Source organism: Chrysemys picta, chromosome 2, assembly GCF_011386835.1.
Source record: "Chrysemys picta bellii isolate R12L10 chromosome 2, ASM1138683v2, whole genome shotgun sequence".
NCBI classification, from domain to species: Eukaryota; Metazoa; Chordata; order Testudines; family Emydidae; genus Chrysemys; species Chrysemys picta.
Window position 1 is genome coordinate 21,820,535 of NC_088792.1, and position 15,640 is coordinate 21,836,174.

Sequence of the window (15,640 nt, forward strand, 5' to 3'; positions counted from 1 at the left end):
TTCCCCCATGAAATATACATATTTACGTGTATAGTAAAGTGACAAATGATATGTTTCCGGGCCCGGTATAAACTCCAGACCCTGGTAGCCAATCCTATTCCTTTACAAAAAATTGTACATAAGGCTCAAGTACAAAATGTTTATTTTACATACCATCATGGACGATGGAGAAGCTGGATAATAATTTAGCATGCATAAGTCGAGGTACCCCTTTTTATAAATACAATATACAAAAATAAAGACAGTACAGTCTTGAGATTTCCAGCAGTTTTAACGTTCATGACAGTTTTCCAGCTATATAATAAGCACAAAACATCTCCAATACTCAGCAAAAGAATAGAGTTTCCATGGTTAGGGTTCAAGTTTTTTAAATGTCTCTTAACACTGTGGTGAACTGTAAATCTTCTCTAGCATGTGTAGGAAGAAGAATCCTCAAAACAAAACAAAAAATCCAAACCTTACCAAAGCTGCTCACCTCTAATATTACCTGCTTGGTCTCTCTGTTTGTTTGTTACATGACCGCGGAAATGCTGACACCAAAGAGCAATGATGGATCTGGGTTTGTGCGCAGCTGAAGACCGAGTATTTCCCATGTAGAAATAAAAGATACTGGTATAAGATTGGCTGTTCTTCCTCCTGTGCAGGAAGATGGCTGCATTTGGGACTCATTTCACTGAAGCCAAAGGCTGCAAAGATGGAGCAAAAGCAGATGTGTAGGGATGGGGCAGAGGAGTATGTGCTGATGGTGGCATGGGGCAGTGGGCAGATGTGTGTCACTAGGGCCCGAGTAAGGGATGGTGGAGGAAAGGGGGGGTCGAGGAGAAAGGTGGGTGGTCTGGCGAAGGGGCTTAAGGATGGGGTGGGCAGAGGTGTGTGGGGTAGTTGGGGAAGGGGTGGGCAGAGGAGTGTGTGTCTGTCTGGAGGTGGCTGAGGTGGGGTGGGCAGAGGGGTCTGTTTGGAGGTGGCTGGGGTAGGAGTGGGTAGAGAGGTCTGTCTGTCTGGAGGTTGCTGGGGTAGGGGTTGGCAGAGGGGTCTGTCTGGTGGCTGGGGTGGGGTTGGGCAGAGGGGTCTGCCTGGAGGTTACTGGGGTAAGGGTGGGCAGAGGGGTCTGTCTGGTTGCTGGGGTGGGGTTGGGCAGAGGGGTCTGCCTGGAGGTTACTGGGGTAAGGGTGGGCAGAGGGGTCTGTCTGGTTGCTGGGGTGGGGTTGGGCAGAGGGGTCTGTCTGGAGGTTACTGGGGTAAGGGTGGGCAGAGGGGTCTGTCTGGAAGGTGGCTGGGGTGAGGGTGGGCAGGCTGGAGTTTGGCTAAAAGGTCTGGGACCGGATAGCAGCAGCAGGGAGAAGGGGAGCCCCCTGCCGGCTCACTGGGGCTGGCCGGGGGGCGGCTGCAGCGGGGCAGCGTGCCTGCTGCGGGGCTGTGTCTCCTCCTCGTCACCCTCGGAGCAGTCGGAGGAGTTGTAGGGGCAGCAGTGTCCGGCTTCCTCCTCCTCGGGGTCGCTGTCCCGGAGCTCCCGCAGCCGGCGGCCGCTGCTCTTCTCCGGGGCCGGCAACAGCAGCTCCTCGTCCGCCTTGTCCTCGCCGCCCAGCCCGCTCTTCTGCTTCTCGGCCTCCTGCGCCGCCTGCTCCTTGGCCTTTTTACTCCGCTTCCACTTCATGCGCCGGTTCTGGAACCAGATCTTCACCTGCGGGGCGAGAGAGGGGCTGAGGGGGGATCGCAGCCCCCGGGGGGACCCCACACACCTCCGCCCCCCCCCCCCACCCAGGACCCGGTGACCTGCAGCCCTCCCCCGAACACCTCTCCCGTACCCAGGCCACTCTCCGGCCTGCAGCCCCCGCTGCCCCCGACCAGCCTCCACCCCTCACTGGGCGCCTCCCCCGGGCCGGGGGGCTGCTTAGAAGGGACCCCACCGCTCCGGGGTAAGACGGGGCTGCGAACCCCCGGTGCAGCTGGCCCTGACTGGAAACACCCCCGCGCGGCCCGCAGCCTCCTCGGCGCCGAGGGTCGCCAGGCAAAGCCTGGGGGAGCGGTGGCAGGAGAGCCCGGGAGGAGGCAGGCAGAGCCCAGCGGCCATGGGGGGAGCGGTGGCAGGAGAGCCCGGGAGGAGGCAGGCAGAGCCCAGCGGCCATGGGGGGAGCGGTGGCAGGGGAGCCCGGGAGGGGACAGGCAAAGCCCGGGGCCATGGGGGGAGCGGTGGCAGGGGAGCCCGGGAGGGGACAGGCAGAGCCCAGGGCCATGGGGGGAGCGGTGGCAGGGGAGCCCGGGAGGGGACAGGCAAAGCCCAGGGCCATGGGGGGAGCGGTGGCAGGGGAGCCCGGGAGGGGACAGGCAAAGCCCAGCGGCCATGGGGGGAACGGTGGCAGGGGAGCCCGGGCGGAGGCAGGCCGAGCCCAGCGGCCATGGGGGGAGCGGTAGCAGGGGAGCCCGGGAGGAGGTTAGGCTTTGCGGCCATTCTGCCCAGGGGGCCGCCTCGGGGCTGAGCACCTGCGCCGCGGGCTGGCCCCGGAGCCGCCCAACCTGAATCCAGGTGCTCGAGCCCCCTCTTCCGCCGGGACGGAGCTGGGAAGCCCCCCACGCCCCGGTGGCCCGGGGCGGGCTGGGCCTGAGCTGAACGATCCTGCGTCCCTGAGCCCCGAGCCGCTGGTTCTAAGCGCCGGGCCCCTTCCCCTGAGCCCGGAGGGGCCGCTGCAGCCGCCACCCACCTGGGTCTCCGTGAGCATGAGAGACGTGGCCACCTCGAAGCGCTTGGGCCTGGAGAGGTATTTGTTCAGTTTGAACTGATGCTCCAGCTCCAGCAGCTGCTGGCTGGTGAAGGCGGTGCGGGGCCGCCGGCACTTCCCCAGCAGGTTGGACTGCGCCTGGGCTGGAGACAAAACGGCGCATCAGCACAACGCGGGCAGCCGGGGGGGAGCAGCCCGACCCCCGCCACCCTCCCAGGGCAGCCGGCTCTCACGGGCCGAAGCTGGGACTGCCGCGGCCCAGCTACCTTCAGCATTAAAGGGGGTCGTTCTAGTGTCCCTGGCTGCGTCCACCTGCCTCCATGGGGGGCAAGCTAGATCCAATGGGAAAGGGTTGGGAAAGGAAGAGAACTGCTGGTCCCCTGCGAGGGAGAGAAGAAGGGAGGCAGCAGGTGAGGGGGGGGGGTTAGAAAAAATATATCCGTGCGAAATTCTTTTTAAAAATGGAGGGAAAGGAAGAGGAACAAGTGATTAAAATCTCCCCGCCGCATGCCCTCTTCCCATAGTTAACCCCAGCGGTGACCTTTCTACATGCCACGATGAAAAACTACCCAAACCACTTCCAATTAGTACCTCATCTCCGCAGTCCTGGCTTCAGACCGGTATCTATCACACACACAGCCCTGAGCGGGCAAGTCTCCTTCGGGCCCGCCCTCACAACGAAGGCAAATGTACTGGCACCGCGGAGTAAAATCCCGGGGAATTTTTTTGCAGTGGAGTAGAGTGATCTGATAATAGTGCAGTACTTGGGGAGAGGGGGGAGCAGGAAAGCCTCCCGTCCTCAAATTGTTACTACAGAAGCATTAAAGGCACTTTAAAGTAAACATTATCCTTCCCTAAATTAGACACCTCAAGCCACGCCTGATGGCAATAGGAGATGGACTTCTCTATTTACATAATTTCACATAGATTCACCGCAAGGAAATTTATGACCAAAGAGGGACTTCTTGATTTCCCAAGAGCCTAACAAGTGCTAGACAATAAAAGGAACCCGGGATCACGGTGAAATGATATCAGTCTCTCAAGGGAACAGCAATTTGCTTCATTTAACTTTAACGCCCCCTGCTTTAGTTAAACAAGTCTCCCGAATTCCCAGCTTGACAATACATTAGAACTTTAATTAAAACACAGACTCCAAAGTGACTTTGGGAAAATGTTCAGTGGAAGGTTGGCCCAAGCAATGATCCCCCCGCTCTCCCACCAGATTAGAGAAATTTCTCTCCAATCAGTTCCATTTGTTTTTATTTATTTTATTTCATTATCTCAGTTGTCAAGTCTTATATTTGCAGACAATAGGAGACAAATGTGACATGAAACATGACATGGAATATTGTTCAGTATTCGAGTGAGGTAACTATATATAGGAAATATCTATTTTCAACAATATTTTCGAACTATACAATTAGATGTTATAATCTCAGCACGTTTTCTGGATTCAAAATCGGGGCTGCGTCAAAATTTACTCGGTTGAAAGTTGGAAGTAAAGAGAACTGATGGCGAGATTATTCTCCTAAAATATTGCGGTCACATTTAATGGACACATAAATGAGAACATCAATTAGGAAATATGCGAGCTGAAATCCTTCTTAAACAACAAATCCAGTCTCCGTAGTTGCGGATGATATTTATGCTCCTTCTAAGAGGCAACACAATCATAACATGTGATTTGTGATTTCTTGGACATCCTCTCCTCTTTTGTTGTTGTTTGCTTTAGAAACTTAAAAGCCTTTAAAAGGAGAGGGGAGGAGGAGCCTGCCTTTACTACCTCATTTGGAGCAAACCTGCTAAAATGACCAGAATAAAAAAGCAGTGTCCGGCATACAAACAGTAACACAGATGAGATTTTCTCACTGCTGTGTGATTTTCCAGGCCTCCATTATCTTTTCTCTTGGCTATTTATTCACTAGTGCATTTTGTTTGAAAGGGCAAGAATTCGGATAGCTTTTCTAATTATTTTTCTTCTTGAATGTCCTAGTCTAAACAAATCTATTTAAGAGAAAACAATGGACTTTTTTGTCTGTATGTGTGTGGAGTGTATTAAAAAAAAACAAAAAACACCAAACCCGTAATTCTTTCCTGGCATGATTTAAGTAAAACTACACCTAAGGTATTGTTAAGCCAGTAATTCCCACAGAGAGCTAACACCTAAGAAAATGATCTTTGCCTAACACAGAGATGCAAGAAATGTCCCCATCTCCATTGAGGCCTAGCAGCCCAGCTGCTGTTAGGACAGGTCAGTGTTTCTGCTTTTTAACGCGTTTTTTTTTTTAACAAGCTCAAATATAAGTGATTGCATTTATTTAGCTTTCTTATTTCAATTACACCAAATAAAAATTTAATTATAGCCTAGAATGTCCACTGAAACCATCTAAGAGAGGAGTGTGCTGTTATTACTATCAACTCTTTCCTGAAGAAGTGATCTGTGAAATTTGCCTGGATGACAGGATCTGACAAAGCACCATTCTGGGTGAAATTGACAGAGCCCTGCAAAGTTGTACCTCATACTCCTTATACCGTAATATTAACAAATATGAGCAGGATCGCTCTGCCATCCAGAAGAAAAAAAATATCGTCAGTTTTCATGGATTTTCATATACACCGGTATTCGGTTCTCATTCATTATTTAGCACAATTCCCCCCAGGGTACAGTTTGAATTAGAACTCAGAATGTAAGGAATGATTTGTCACCTTTTTCACGTCCCAAGAAAGATCAGTCTATTATTTACTGCTAAGGTGCCGGCCATAATGAGCTGCAACGCATTCCAGCTTCCCATTGTTAATCGTTATTTCCTCCCTCCTGCTAATAATTACCAAATACAATATATATATTATTACACCCGCCGCCGGTTGAAGTCTTGACCGAATCCTTTCCGGCGCTAGCTGAATGGCGTGGGACATTAACTACGAGGAAAGGCCAGTGGGAGAATCAATGTATCCTTGCCGTAGGCCCCTGGAACGCTACAGCCTGGCTCGGGCAATGCAGAAGGGCAGGCGAGGAAGTGGTGAGGATAGGCTCAAAGGAAAATGACAGATCATAACAAACCCAGCGCCCCCAATGCCAGCGCTTGGCCCGGAGATACTCACAGTTAAAGTCCGGCATTTTGGGGAGGATCATGCCCGCTGTGGATGCTCGTAACCACTGATCCAGCTGAAAAGTCCCGGCACTGAGTTTGATGGGGTCTGCGGCAGGGTGAGAAGGGTGAGCCCCTTGCACCTGGGAGTAGGAGTAAGACAAAGCGGGGTGCTGCCCGGCCAGAGCGGCTGCCGAATAGCTGTACATGGGGTGCCCGTAGAGGGCGGCCTGGGTGGGGATGCCCGCTCCCCCCTGGTGCAGTCCCAGGGCCATGCCCCCGGCGGAGTGATGGTGGTGGTGATGGCTGCTGGTGCTGCTGGTGCTGGTCAGGAAGCCGGGCTTGGGCACCAGCCCGCAATGCGCGGCGAGGATCCGCGGCGGCGAAGGGCTCTCAGTCCGCAGGCAGTCCGAGGAGCCGCCGCTGTGGCGCTCGGAGGAAGACGGGGGGCTGCAGCTGCTGCTGTTACTGCTGCTGCTGTGGCCAGATGTGTTGGCGAGGGAGGTGACCAAGGCCAGCGGTGAGGTCTGTGCGGAGGCGGCGGCGGCTGCTTTGGGAGGGTCGACTGCTAGGAGAGCATCGATCCGGAAATTTTTGGATTTTTCCATCGGATTGTTTCTAGAAAAACACCCTCCCTTAGCCTATAAAATAATAGTAAGAGCCCCCGCCCGACCCCACAGCGCCCCGTGGAGAGTCCGTATCCCCTCCCACTCCCAGCGCTGGGGCTCTGCCTAGACCAGAGGACCAGCCCCCCAGGCCAAGCGCTGCAAAATGTCTCTCGGCAGATAGTAAGCACCTCAGCTCCAAACTCTACTCACTTGAAGGCTCAGATCCGGCTCCCATTGGCCCCGAGGCTGGAGGAAACACTATTGGTGGCCGGTACTAGGGTTTGGCAGCCGCGATTGGCCCTGCAGCACACCTGTCAACGCTTCGGGAATGGGCCTGCCCACTTCATTTCTTTGCCCTCTAGAGCAGGTTGAAGGGAAAGGCTTGCTTGGTCTCCCGGGGCGGGGGGCGCGGGGGGTGACCAACACAGAGAAAGGAAAGTGACTTGAGAAGCTTCTGTATTTATCTCCTCCCGACCCCCCAAAAAACGAAAACAAAAATAAATTCCTCGGTTAGGCCTGGTTTTTAAAGACTGAAGATAAATTCAGCCAGGAATAATGTGCAATCATCGCAACGCAAACATATTCTGCTTGAACATCATCAGCAATGATGCGTTAATCGTTCTACATTCATACCCTGCTATAATGAGTCTTGGGCCACAACAAATGTGTGTGTGTGTGTGTGTGTGTGTGTGTGTGTGTGTGTGTGTGTGTGTGTGTGTGAGCGAGCACCTGGATCGCGGCACAATGTACAGCTCGAAGGATTCTCTCCACTTGTGTCTGTTTAGCCAATGCTGCAGTTAACGTGATGTTACCTTAATCTGTGTAAGATTTAAGTGAGATGTTCGTACAGTTCGTTTGGGTGGTTTAAGGAATCTATCCCCTCTTAAGCGGCCTGTAGTTATTTTGTTGTGATGAAAGGCCCGGGCATGGACAAATAAGATGAAATATGTTCTCAGACTCTTACATACTATGTATGCATAGTCAACATAACACATCTGGGATGACATATTGGATAATATTCATCTCTAGCCGGATATGGATTTATTTGATACGTCTTTCCAGATGTGATAGTGTCCACACCTATATTCAGTTTCTAATCTAATGTGTCAATTTGGTGACCACAAAACAGGACCTGGATGAAATTTATGTCAAGTCTTTAAATAACAACAAACATCATAAACCGGCATTTGCGCCTGATCCCAGGCTTTTCATGCAGATGTCTGACCTGTATCACCAGCTCACCGATGAACAGTGCATTTTTATTTTCACAGTTATGCAACAAAAATTCAGCTACGCCAAGAGCCTGAAAGCACTGCCTTACTCTATTCTCGGTATGCTTACAACACTGTAGATATGTATAATTACAACACGACTAGCCAGTGATAATATACCAGGCAAGGATTTTTCTTAGCCTTGTTAAATGGCATAGCTTTGGCGATCACATTTGCAAAATGAATAGCAATTGCTACGTACTTTCAGAGAACGAGAAGGCACCAGCTGCTGATTAAATAAAAGCACGATATTTTACAGTGATTTTCTATTATTAAGTGACAAATCAGCGGTCACACAATGTGCCAATGAGAAGGCAACAATGTTTTATATACACTCTATGCCTACACAGACCACAGCTTTTGCCTTCCACACTATTCATTTGGCAACTTGCCTTACAATAAAAGACCACGTAAAATCTCGAAAAAAAGAGGGGGGGGGGTCGAATTCTCTATGCCTGGGTGAGAACGTCAGCGCTGTTTTTTTTTTAATCGGAATGAAAAATATTGTTTCACATAGACCAAAAAAATCACAGTGTTAATTACTGCAGTTCTACTAATACTCAGCAATGGGGACTCAGTTCTCCACCTTAAAGCCCTATATATGTTTGCCTATATCGAAAGCCCAAGCTGGGGTATGCAGTGTATTAAACTTCAGTTTTCTATCATTCCTGGATACTTCAAATATTTACAGTATATGCGCTGCCAACAGATTTTTAACGCGTTGGAAAGAATAAACATCTGTAAGTCAGGAAGTCAAGCCTGCCACCAAAATTTAGTTTTGTCAATAGTGTTATTAGACCTACTTATCTTACACAAACACATCGAAATATAAAAGGAAAAGCGAGAGGGAGGCAGATTTCCAGTCTTTTGCAAAGTAAGAATTTCCTGAAGCTCTAGAAGGGGGTTAAGAGAGAAAAGAGGCACAATGCAAATGGGAATGTGAACAGAAGGTCAGGCTGTTACAAGAAAGAGTCACAAAGTAAACACATTCTCCCTTCAAAAGCTTTTGCAAGAGCTGGTGATAATGTGTCTGACTTTGTACCTGACTTAATTTCCATATAATTGCAGCTCGGGATTGTGAAATTACTCTGTTTCCAAGGGACAGGTATTTATTAAATATTTGCTTCACCTGTTAGGGGTTTTTTTAAGGTCCGAAAGCGCCTGATACCAGAGATCGTAGAAAGGCCAGGATAGTCCCAAAGCCATGTAATGTCAACCCACGCAGATATGAAGCATTTTAAAAATACATCACGTTATATTCATGTTATCATATATCAAACTCTCCCCCATAGGCTGTTCAGAATGACCTCTCCAGGGAAGTGTCATCGCTTATTTAAATCAAAACACTAACAAGTGTCCAACAGGAAACAGTTTTGCACTGGCAGGGAGATGGTCTACATGACCGAATAGATCTTGCCCGTGTCTCTAGCTTTCGCTCCTCCTCCGTTTAATACTCATAACAAGGGCAACGTCCTTTACCAGGAAATTCAGATATTTTTTTTTTTCCGGAGAGAGACGCTTTTCCCATTCCCGTGCACTTCCCAGGCAGCAGGGTACCGGGCAAATAAAATAGCTATCTTAAAAGTAAAATAAAATTGCATAAGCAATTATTATAGAGCTGACTTCTCTCTCTCTTTTCCCTGGGTGTGATGCAGTCTGAACACGATCTAGTAACCAGACGTGCAGATCTCTGTGTGTGCAGAGTACTGGGAACAGTGTATTTTAGTCGGAGAGAGAGAGATGGAAAATGTCAGTATAACCACCCCAATCCCAAAGTTCCCCTCCCCGCCCCCGCCAAGCTAATTAATTGTATCTATCCCATTAATGGTGGTGTATGTAACTATTGGAAATCAACAGCCACTGAGATTCGGTGTGTGTAGATCCTCCTGTGTTCAAGGATTTGCGATGTACGTGGAGCTTTCCTATGCACTGGGTTTATTTCTGCGGCGCTGAGTGTGGAAACACGTCACGTCGATTTAAGAAATGGCACTTTGATAACTCAATGCACAGTTCTACAGATTCTATGATTCTACACCTGTACGGTACAAGGCGGCGCCCTATTGGGCTATCCCTTCCCTTCATAGCCCCTAGTAACTATGGAGGACTATGCTGGGCAGCACTTAAGCAACTGAGCTTTGTGGCTCCTGGGAGCGGTATTTTGGGACAGGTTTCACTCTGCCGTCTTGTGATTTCCACTTGTCCCAGATGGCCCATTGCCCTGACTACTCCTCTGGATCACTCCGTTTTGATTATCACACACATTTGGGCCTGTCATTCTTTTTCACGCATTAATTGTACTAAAATAATTTAAAAAACATCTGGAAAATGTTCCTACCATTCTGCCCTCCCCCGCCGGGTCCCTCATTTTCTTCCTGGTAATCCCATTCCTTCGATCCACGGGACACCCCTCGCCCCACACATGCACACCCCAAACACAAACACACACACACACAGAGAGAGAGAGAATTAAACCCCTTTAAATCACTCCTGCATCCACTAACTCTGTGTGAGCCAAAGATCTCTTAAACGAGAAAATCCACTGAATTAATCTATTTCCAAATCCAGCTTGTTGTGGTCCATGTACCTATTATCTGGCCATGCCCTGTGTGAAATGGACAGCTGGGTACAGGAAGCGTGTTGGTTCCGTGTCTGGATTGCAAGATTTGTGAATAACACCTTAATGCTCAGGACTACCACGGCATCAGAAGTTTTCTCCTGCCTACCAGGCCGGGCTGCATGTGAAGGATTGGATTATGGGTATCTTTGACACAGGCATGTAAATGATTGGTCTGTAAAACATACTGGTTCATTTGTATAATGTACTCCCTTTCTTACGGGCCATATTTTATTTGGGGGATATGTTGCTTGTGTATGCGCAGCTCAGAACATTTTGAATATGGAAATAACATGGATTGGATGAAGCCAGAGACACATGCAAACTACTACAAATCACAAACTATTACTGTCCATATGGGGATCTGTCAAGTATTAAAGGCCACTTTGATGACCAGGCAGGCTAAATACGTGTAAGGGAAGCCCACATGCCAGATAGCCCCGGCAGGGAAGGAATTACCGGGAGGGAATTACCGATTCTTTAGTGGGCCTCCTCTCTTGCGTAAAAGCTGCATCTCGCCCCCCAGATTTATCAAGTTGTTGTATTTGCATTAATGTGGAGGATACACGCTTTGGGGGGGAATGTTTCCAAGCTAAACACCAGAATCTCCTCCCTATTCCCAAACTCAGGGGCCGGGCAGCTCTGAGAGTCAATTTCCCCGTTCTCAGGAAGGAGCAGTTTGTTTGGGAGTTTTCCCCCGTGTCTTTACAGCCTGCTTCCGACCTGCTACTTTCTGGTGCTTTATTTTTGTTTGTGAAGCAAAGGCCACTGAAGCCAGTGGGGGTCTTTCCATTGGCTTCAAAAGGCTTTGGATCCGGGCCTCCCCTGCAGCAAACGCACCACCAAATAATCCCGAGGCCTGATTCTGAGGGGCGCTGAGCCCCCAGCGGATTGTAGCCCCATTCGAGACCAGCAGCGTGAACGCCCCAGTCGCCCTGGGTCCTCCTGACAGAGCTGGGACCAGTCCCTTGCCTGATGGGCTATCTGCGCTGGGTCCTCCATGGCTGTTGCTTTGGCCCATCTGTGCCTGACGTAGGGAGGGTTTGTAACGGTTGCTTAGAAACATAAACCGAGATTGTTGCCTAAATCTGAGACCAATGGGGGTGGGCGAACCGCTAAAAACCACAGTTTGCAAAACAGCACACGGGCCCCCTCCCTCCTCCAATGAAGCCTCTTTTGCCGCTGACCTCAGTGGGAGCAAGATTGGGCCCATAGTGGGGAATCAAGGGCAAGGTCATTAAGGACAGGGAGACCCTTCGTAAGGTTTTGCCTGAACCACGGGGAACGCCTCGTTCAAGCCTCTGCATGCAGTGAGTCTTGTGGCTCAGGGGGCTGCAGAGACAGGCTTGTCAACTGTCATGTAAGGAACCTTATCGCTCCCTCTTTAGGACGGGTCTCACGCAGTCCGGGTGGTTCTGCCTGGCCAGCCTAAGTCACTAACACAGAATCGGGCCGGACCCTGACCGTCTGAGTGGGACATTCTTTATCACAAGAAGGGTCAGGATTCCCAGAGCCGAGCCATGCCCCAAATGTTCCAGCCCCCTCTCCCACTAGAATCTGGGTGTGCCCCTGCCCATCTAGCGATGTGAGCTCAGACACAAACCTGACACAAGTCACGGAAATCCGCAAAGTCTCACCAGCGCACGAGCTCTGCAGACCAGACTCTTAGAACGTCTATGTAGCCCTGACTCGGGTCAATCTACCATTGACTTCTACTACAGTGTTTCTTCACGAAGGACTGCACAACATCGAGATGGCTGAATTTGCCCGTTCACTGGTGCACGGGGTTTTTTAAATGTTCATTGTCAGCCTGGTCTAGTTCGTGGAACTATTCAAATCGAAATAAATGACAGTTGCGCTTTAATTTATACCCTACCCGGTATCCCTACAAGGCACAGAACTGCATAGCAAGTGCACGGCTTAGTTAGTTTTAGTCTGCCTCGGGAAGATGTGCAAGCTCAGAAGAAAACAGCACAAGGACGGGAGAGAACCAGGGGTACCCAATGCTAACCTTCAGACTGGGGTATTAGATTCCACTGAGGCAATAAAAACTGCATTGTTTCCTTCTTTTCACGTCATTAGCAATCACTTTTAATGTGAAACGTTGTCGATTGGGGAAAATAACAAGACATCCGTTGCCCTACATATTGACAGACTGTTTCCATTGTCAGGCATTGTTCCATTGAATACTAAAGGGGCTATATAACCAGATCCTTCTAACGGAGCATTGAAAGAGTCGCTTTAAGATGAGTTGTAGACCCAGTCGATTTTCCACTGGAAATTAACACATTATGAAAAAGTATAAACGCAGGCCAGAAATATTTTAGCCTTTTGGGGTACGATATATTCATATTTACCACCACTTTCCCACCTCATTGTTCAGTTTTGCATTTATTTTTGGCCAGATCTAGTTGCAAACTAAAGCTACTCTGCTCCGTTACAATGTGAAACTGACATGTTCGCTTGTTTCCAATTTCTACAGGGCTGTCACGGTTCTGATTTAACTCGCTAAGCAATCCGTAATGCTATTACCCTCTATCAACAGGATAGAGCAATACTCTGCCACCTAATATTTGAAATGAGGAGATTTCGCAATGTGAAATCACCTGCAGTGAAATCTTTTCTCAGCGCAGAGTTAGTGCTTGCGTGAGGCATGTTAGTCTCCAGCTCAGTGTTGTAAAATGAAAATTAATTCACAACATGATTTGTTTTGCAGATATGGACATCATGTTGCGGTGACACTTTATGGCCTTTTTCCTGATTTGAAAAAGGCAGAAAGCTGCGGGCGAGTTCACTTAGCGGAAAAATAGAAAATATGATTTTACAGCCACACTCAGGTTATTGTCAAAACGAATGTCACTAATGTCTAACCCAGATCGGTTAGACAGAACAGGTTTTACAGAAACCGCAGTAAATAACAACATCTCTGTAAAACACCATCAATAAGAGGCGACAGAAAAGCATCGAACATTTTGATGGCTTTAATTTATGTGACCGAATGCCAAGCAATTAAAACAGTTGAAACCCTCCCAGCGATTAGCCTCGTTTCTGTTCATGGGTATCCTTTGGAGATGTATCTAATCTGTATGTCCAGCATATGTCCCTTTGGCTATATATAAAGTAGGTATCTCCAACTCTATAGACGAGGAAGGATCGCCCAGTGGTCCGAGCGCTAGGTGAGGCTAGGAGAGACTTGGGTTCCTTTCAGTCCCTGCTCTGCCCATGTACTTACTGCGCGACTTTGGGTCAAGTCACTTAGCCATTTTGCGCCGCAGTTCCCTCAGCTAGAAAACTGTCCTAGAGTGGAGGTGGTTGGCAACCTAGGTACTAAGAAAAAAAATGCCAAGAGAAGTCAGCCCTACACGGCCACGGAAAAAAGAAAAAAATACTCAGATACTTTCATACCACGTATCCGTAGTCTACATAACACATCAGAAAAGATGTATTGGATAATGTTCCTCTCTAGCTGGATATCTGATAGGCCTTTCCAGATGTGATAGTGTCCATATTCAGTTTCCAATCTAATGTGTCCATACATAGTCGGCTCCAGGAATTGAACTTCGGGCCTATTCTGATACACGAATAGTAGCACTAAAATGTTTCAATCAAGGCAGATTATGACAGGAAGTTTCAGTTAATTGGTATATTTAGCTGTGCTGATGTGGCAGAAACGGCAGCTGCCTCGCTGGGAAAAGGGAATCCAGACACAATCTCATTCGAGGCATCTTGCAATGCCATCTTCTGAGCAAGAGCCACAAACACCTTCCCATTTACAGGACCCGAACCCGGAATGAACGTCTCCCCTTTGGGGTTTGTTTTCCATTCATTGTATTGCACCTCTCCCTATGGACATTATCCAGGCCGGGGCCGGTTTATATCTGGGGGTAGCTAAATTGTCCTGTCGAGCTTTCTAGAGGGATTTTTTTTTTTACTACTTTTCCCTTCTAACTGTGCCCTCCTGTTTGCTTCGAGTTCCTAGAACCAACGTAGAAAGTTCAGCGGCCTTCCCCTCTCCGAGCTGCAGGCAGAGATAATCTGGCTAATGAACTCGTTAAAGGGTCCCCTGTGACCCCTGGCAGGCGCAGCTCTTCAGCTCAGCTGGGAAATCAGCTGGGAAAGGGCCTTGGCGTTCAGCTGCCTTCTGTCAGGTTCCTGTGGGGCAGCTCCCCCATCTAAACAATGAGCCCTTTAGAAATGCAAGGCTGGTGTAGCCCTACGAACTGAAAACACCAAACCGGCCTCCAAAGACCCGGGCCTATCCCCATTGACCCTCACAGCCAGAAACAAAGCGCTTCTTTCTGGCCACGTCACTTTCCAGACCACCGTTTCCACCCTCGTGTTTAATATTTCATGCTTCGGGAAAGATTTAGATTTTTCAGAACATCTTTGATTGAATACCGGCTGTCATGAGTATATATTTGGGGGGAGGGGGGAGACTCGTATATCAAAGCAGAATCAATGGGGTAGGGCTTCCTGTCCGGACAGCTCCACACTCACAGCTGAGCATTGTGCAAAGTGTCCTTTAGAGCAGGTTGTGGCGAGCAATAGGAATTCCTGCACCTGTGTTGATCCAGTATATTGCCCAGGTGAAAACAATAAGGGGAACATGGCTTTATCTCGGCGGAGATAGCACAATGCCCAGCCTCAGTGACACCTCTCAGGGTGGGCTCCTTTAATGAAGGTTCTCCTCTGTTTACCCCAGTAACAGTGTCGCGCTACAAGCAGCTGAGTATCAATTCATTTTAAAAGCAAGGGCAAGGCGTGAAATTTACGTGCAGTCTGACATGTCTGCAGAGCTGCAGGCGACCAAGTGGGTCCTACAGAGTGAATCTTGCTCAAAGACCATTTTATGTTCTGCTCCCGATGAGTTCAGAGGCGATCCAGTCAGCTCTCAGCACTTACATACATGGATTACGAGGAGCGAGATAATCAGGCTCGGTTTCACCATTGTCGCTTCTTTAATAAAGGTGCCTGTTGCCTCTTTTAATAAAAGACAATAAAATAGTAGCTGGAGTAATTAAAATTTCAAAGGTTCCTCTTGAGAGCCTTGTCTGACTGTCTACCCAGCCCGGTGTGGGGTTAACTTAGTTTGTTTTAAAGGGACTGGATTGCATTCTTTTATATTAAATTAAATCCACAAAGCGGAATTCAAAACGCCCAGATGTTCTCTACAAGAAATAACCAATGTAGGCACTGGGCCAGCAATATTGCCAAAAACACATATTACACTGCGACATTCTGTAAATGAGATAATGATACATAAACCTCCATGATAAATGTGACATCCCAGAGATGTCTCCTCTAAATTAGCTGCTTGCATTGACTGCTAATAATGGTGAGT

General features: G+C 48.9%; 1 protein-coding gene across 1 annotated transcript; it reads right to left on the minus strand.

Annotated features, from left to right (window-relative positions):
- Positions 1–346: 346 nt before the first annotated feature.
- Positions 347–6,588, minus strand: MNX1 (motor neuron and pancreas homeobox 1). The gene is made up of 3 exons (XM_005297264.4): positions 5,820–6,588; positions 2,700–2,860; positions 347–1,681 (listed from the first exon to the last, which is right to left on the minus strand). The coding sequence occupies exons 1-3, from the start codon at positions 6,412–6,414 to the stop codon at positions 1,361–1,363; spliced, it is 1,077 nt and encodes a 358-aa protein (XP_005297321.1). The 5' UTR covers positions 6,415–6,588; the 3' UTR covers positions 347–1,360.
- Between the last annotated feature and the right edge of the window lie 9,052 nt (positions 6,589–15,640).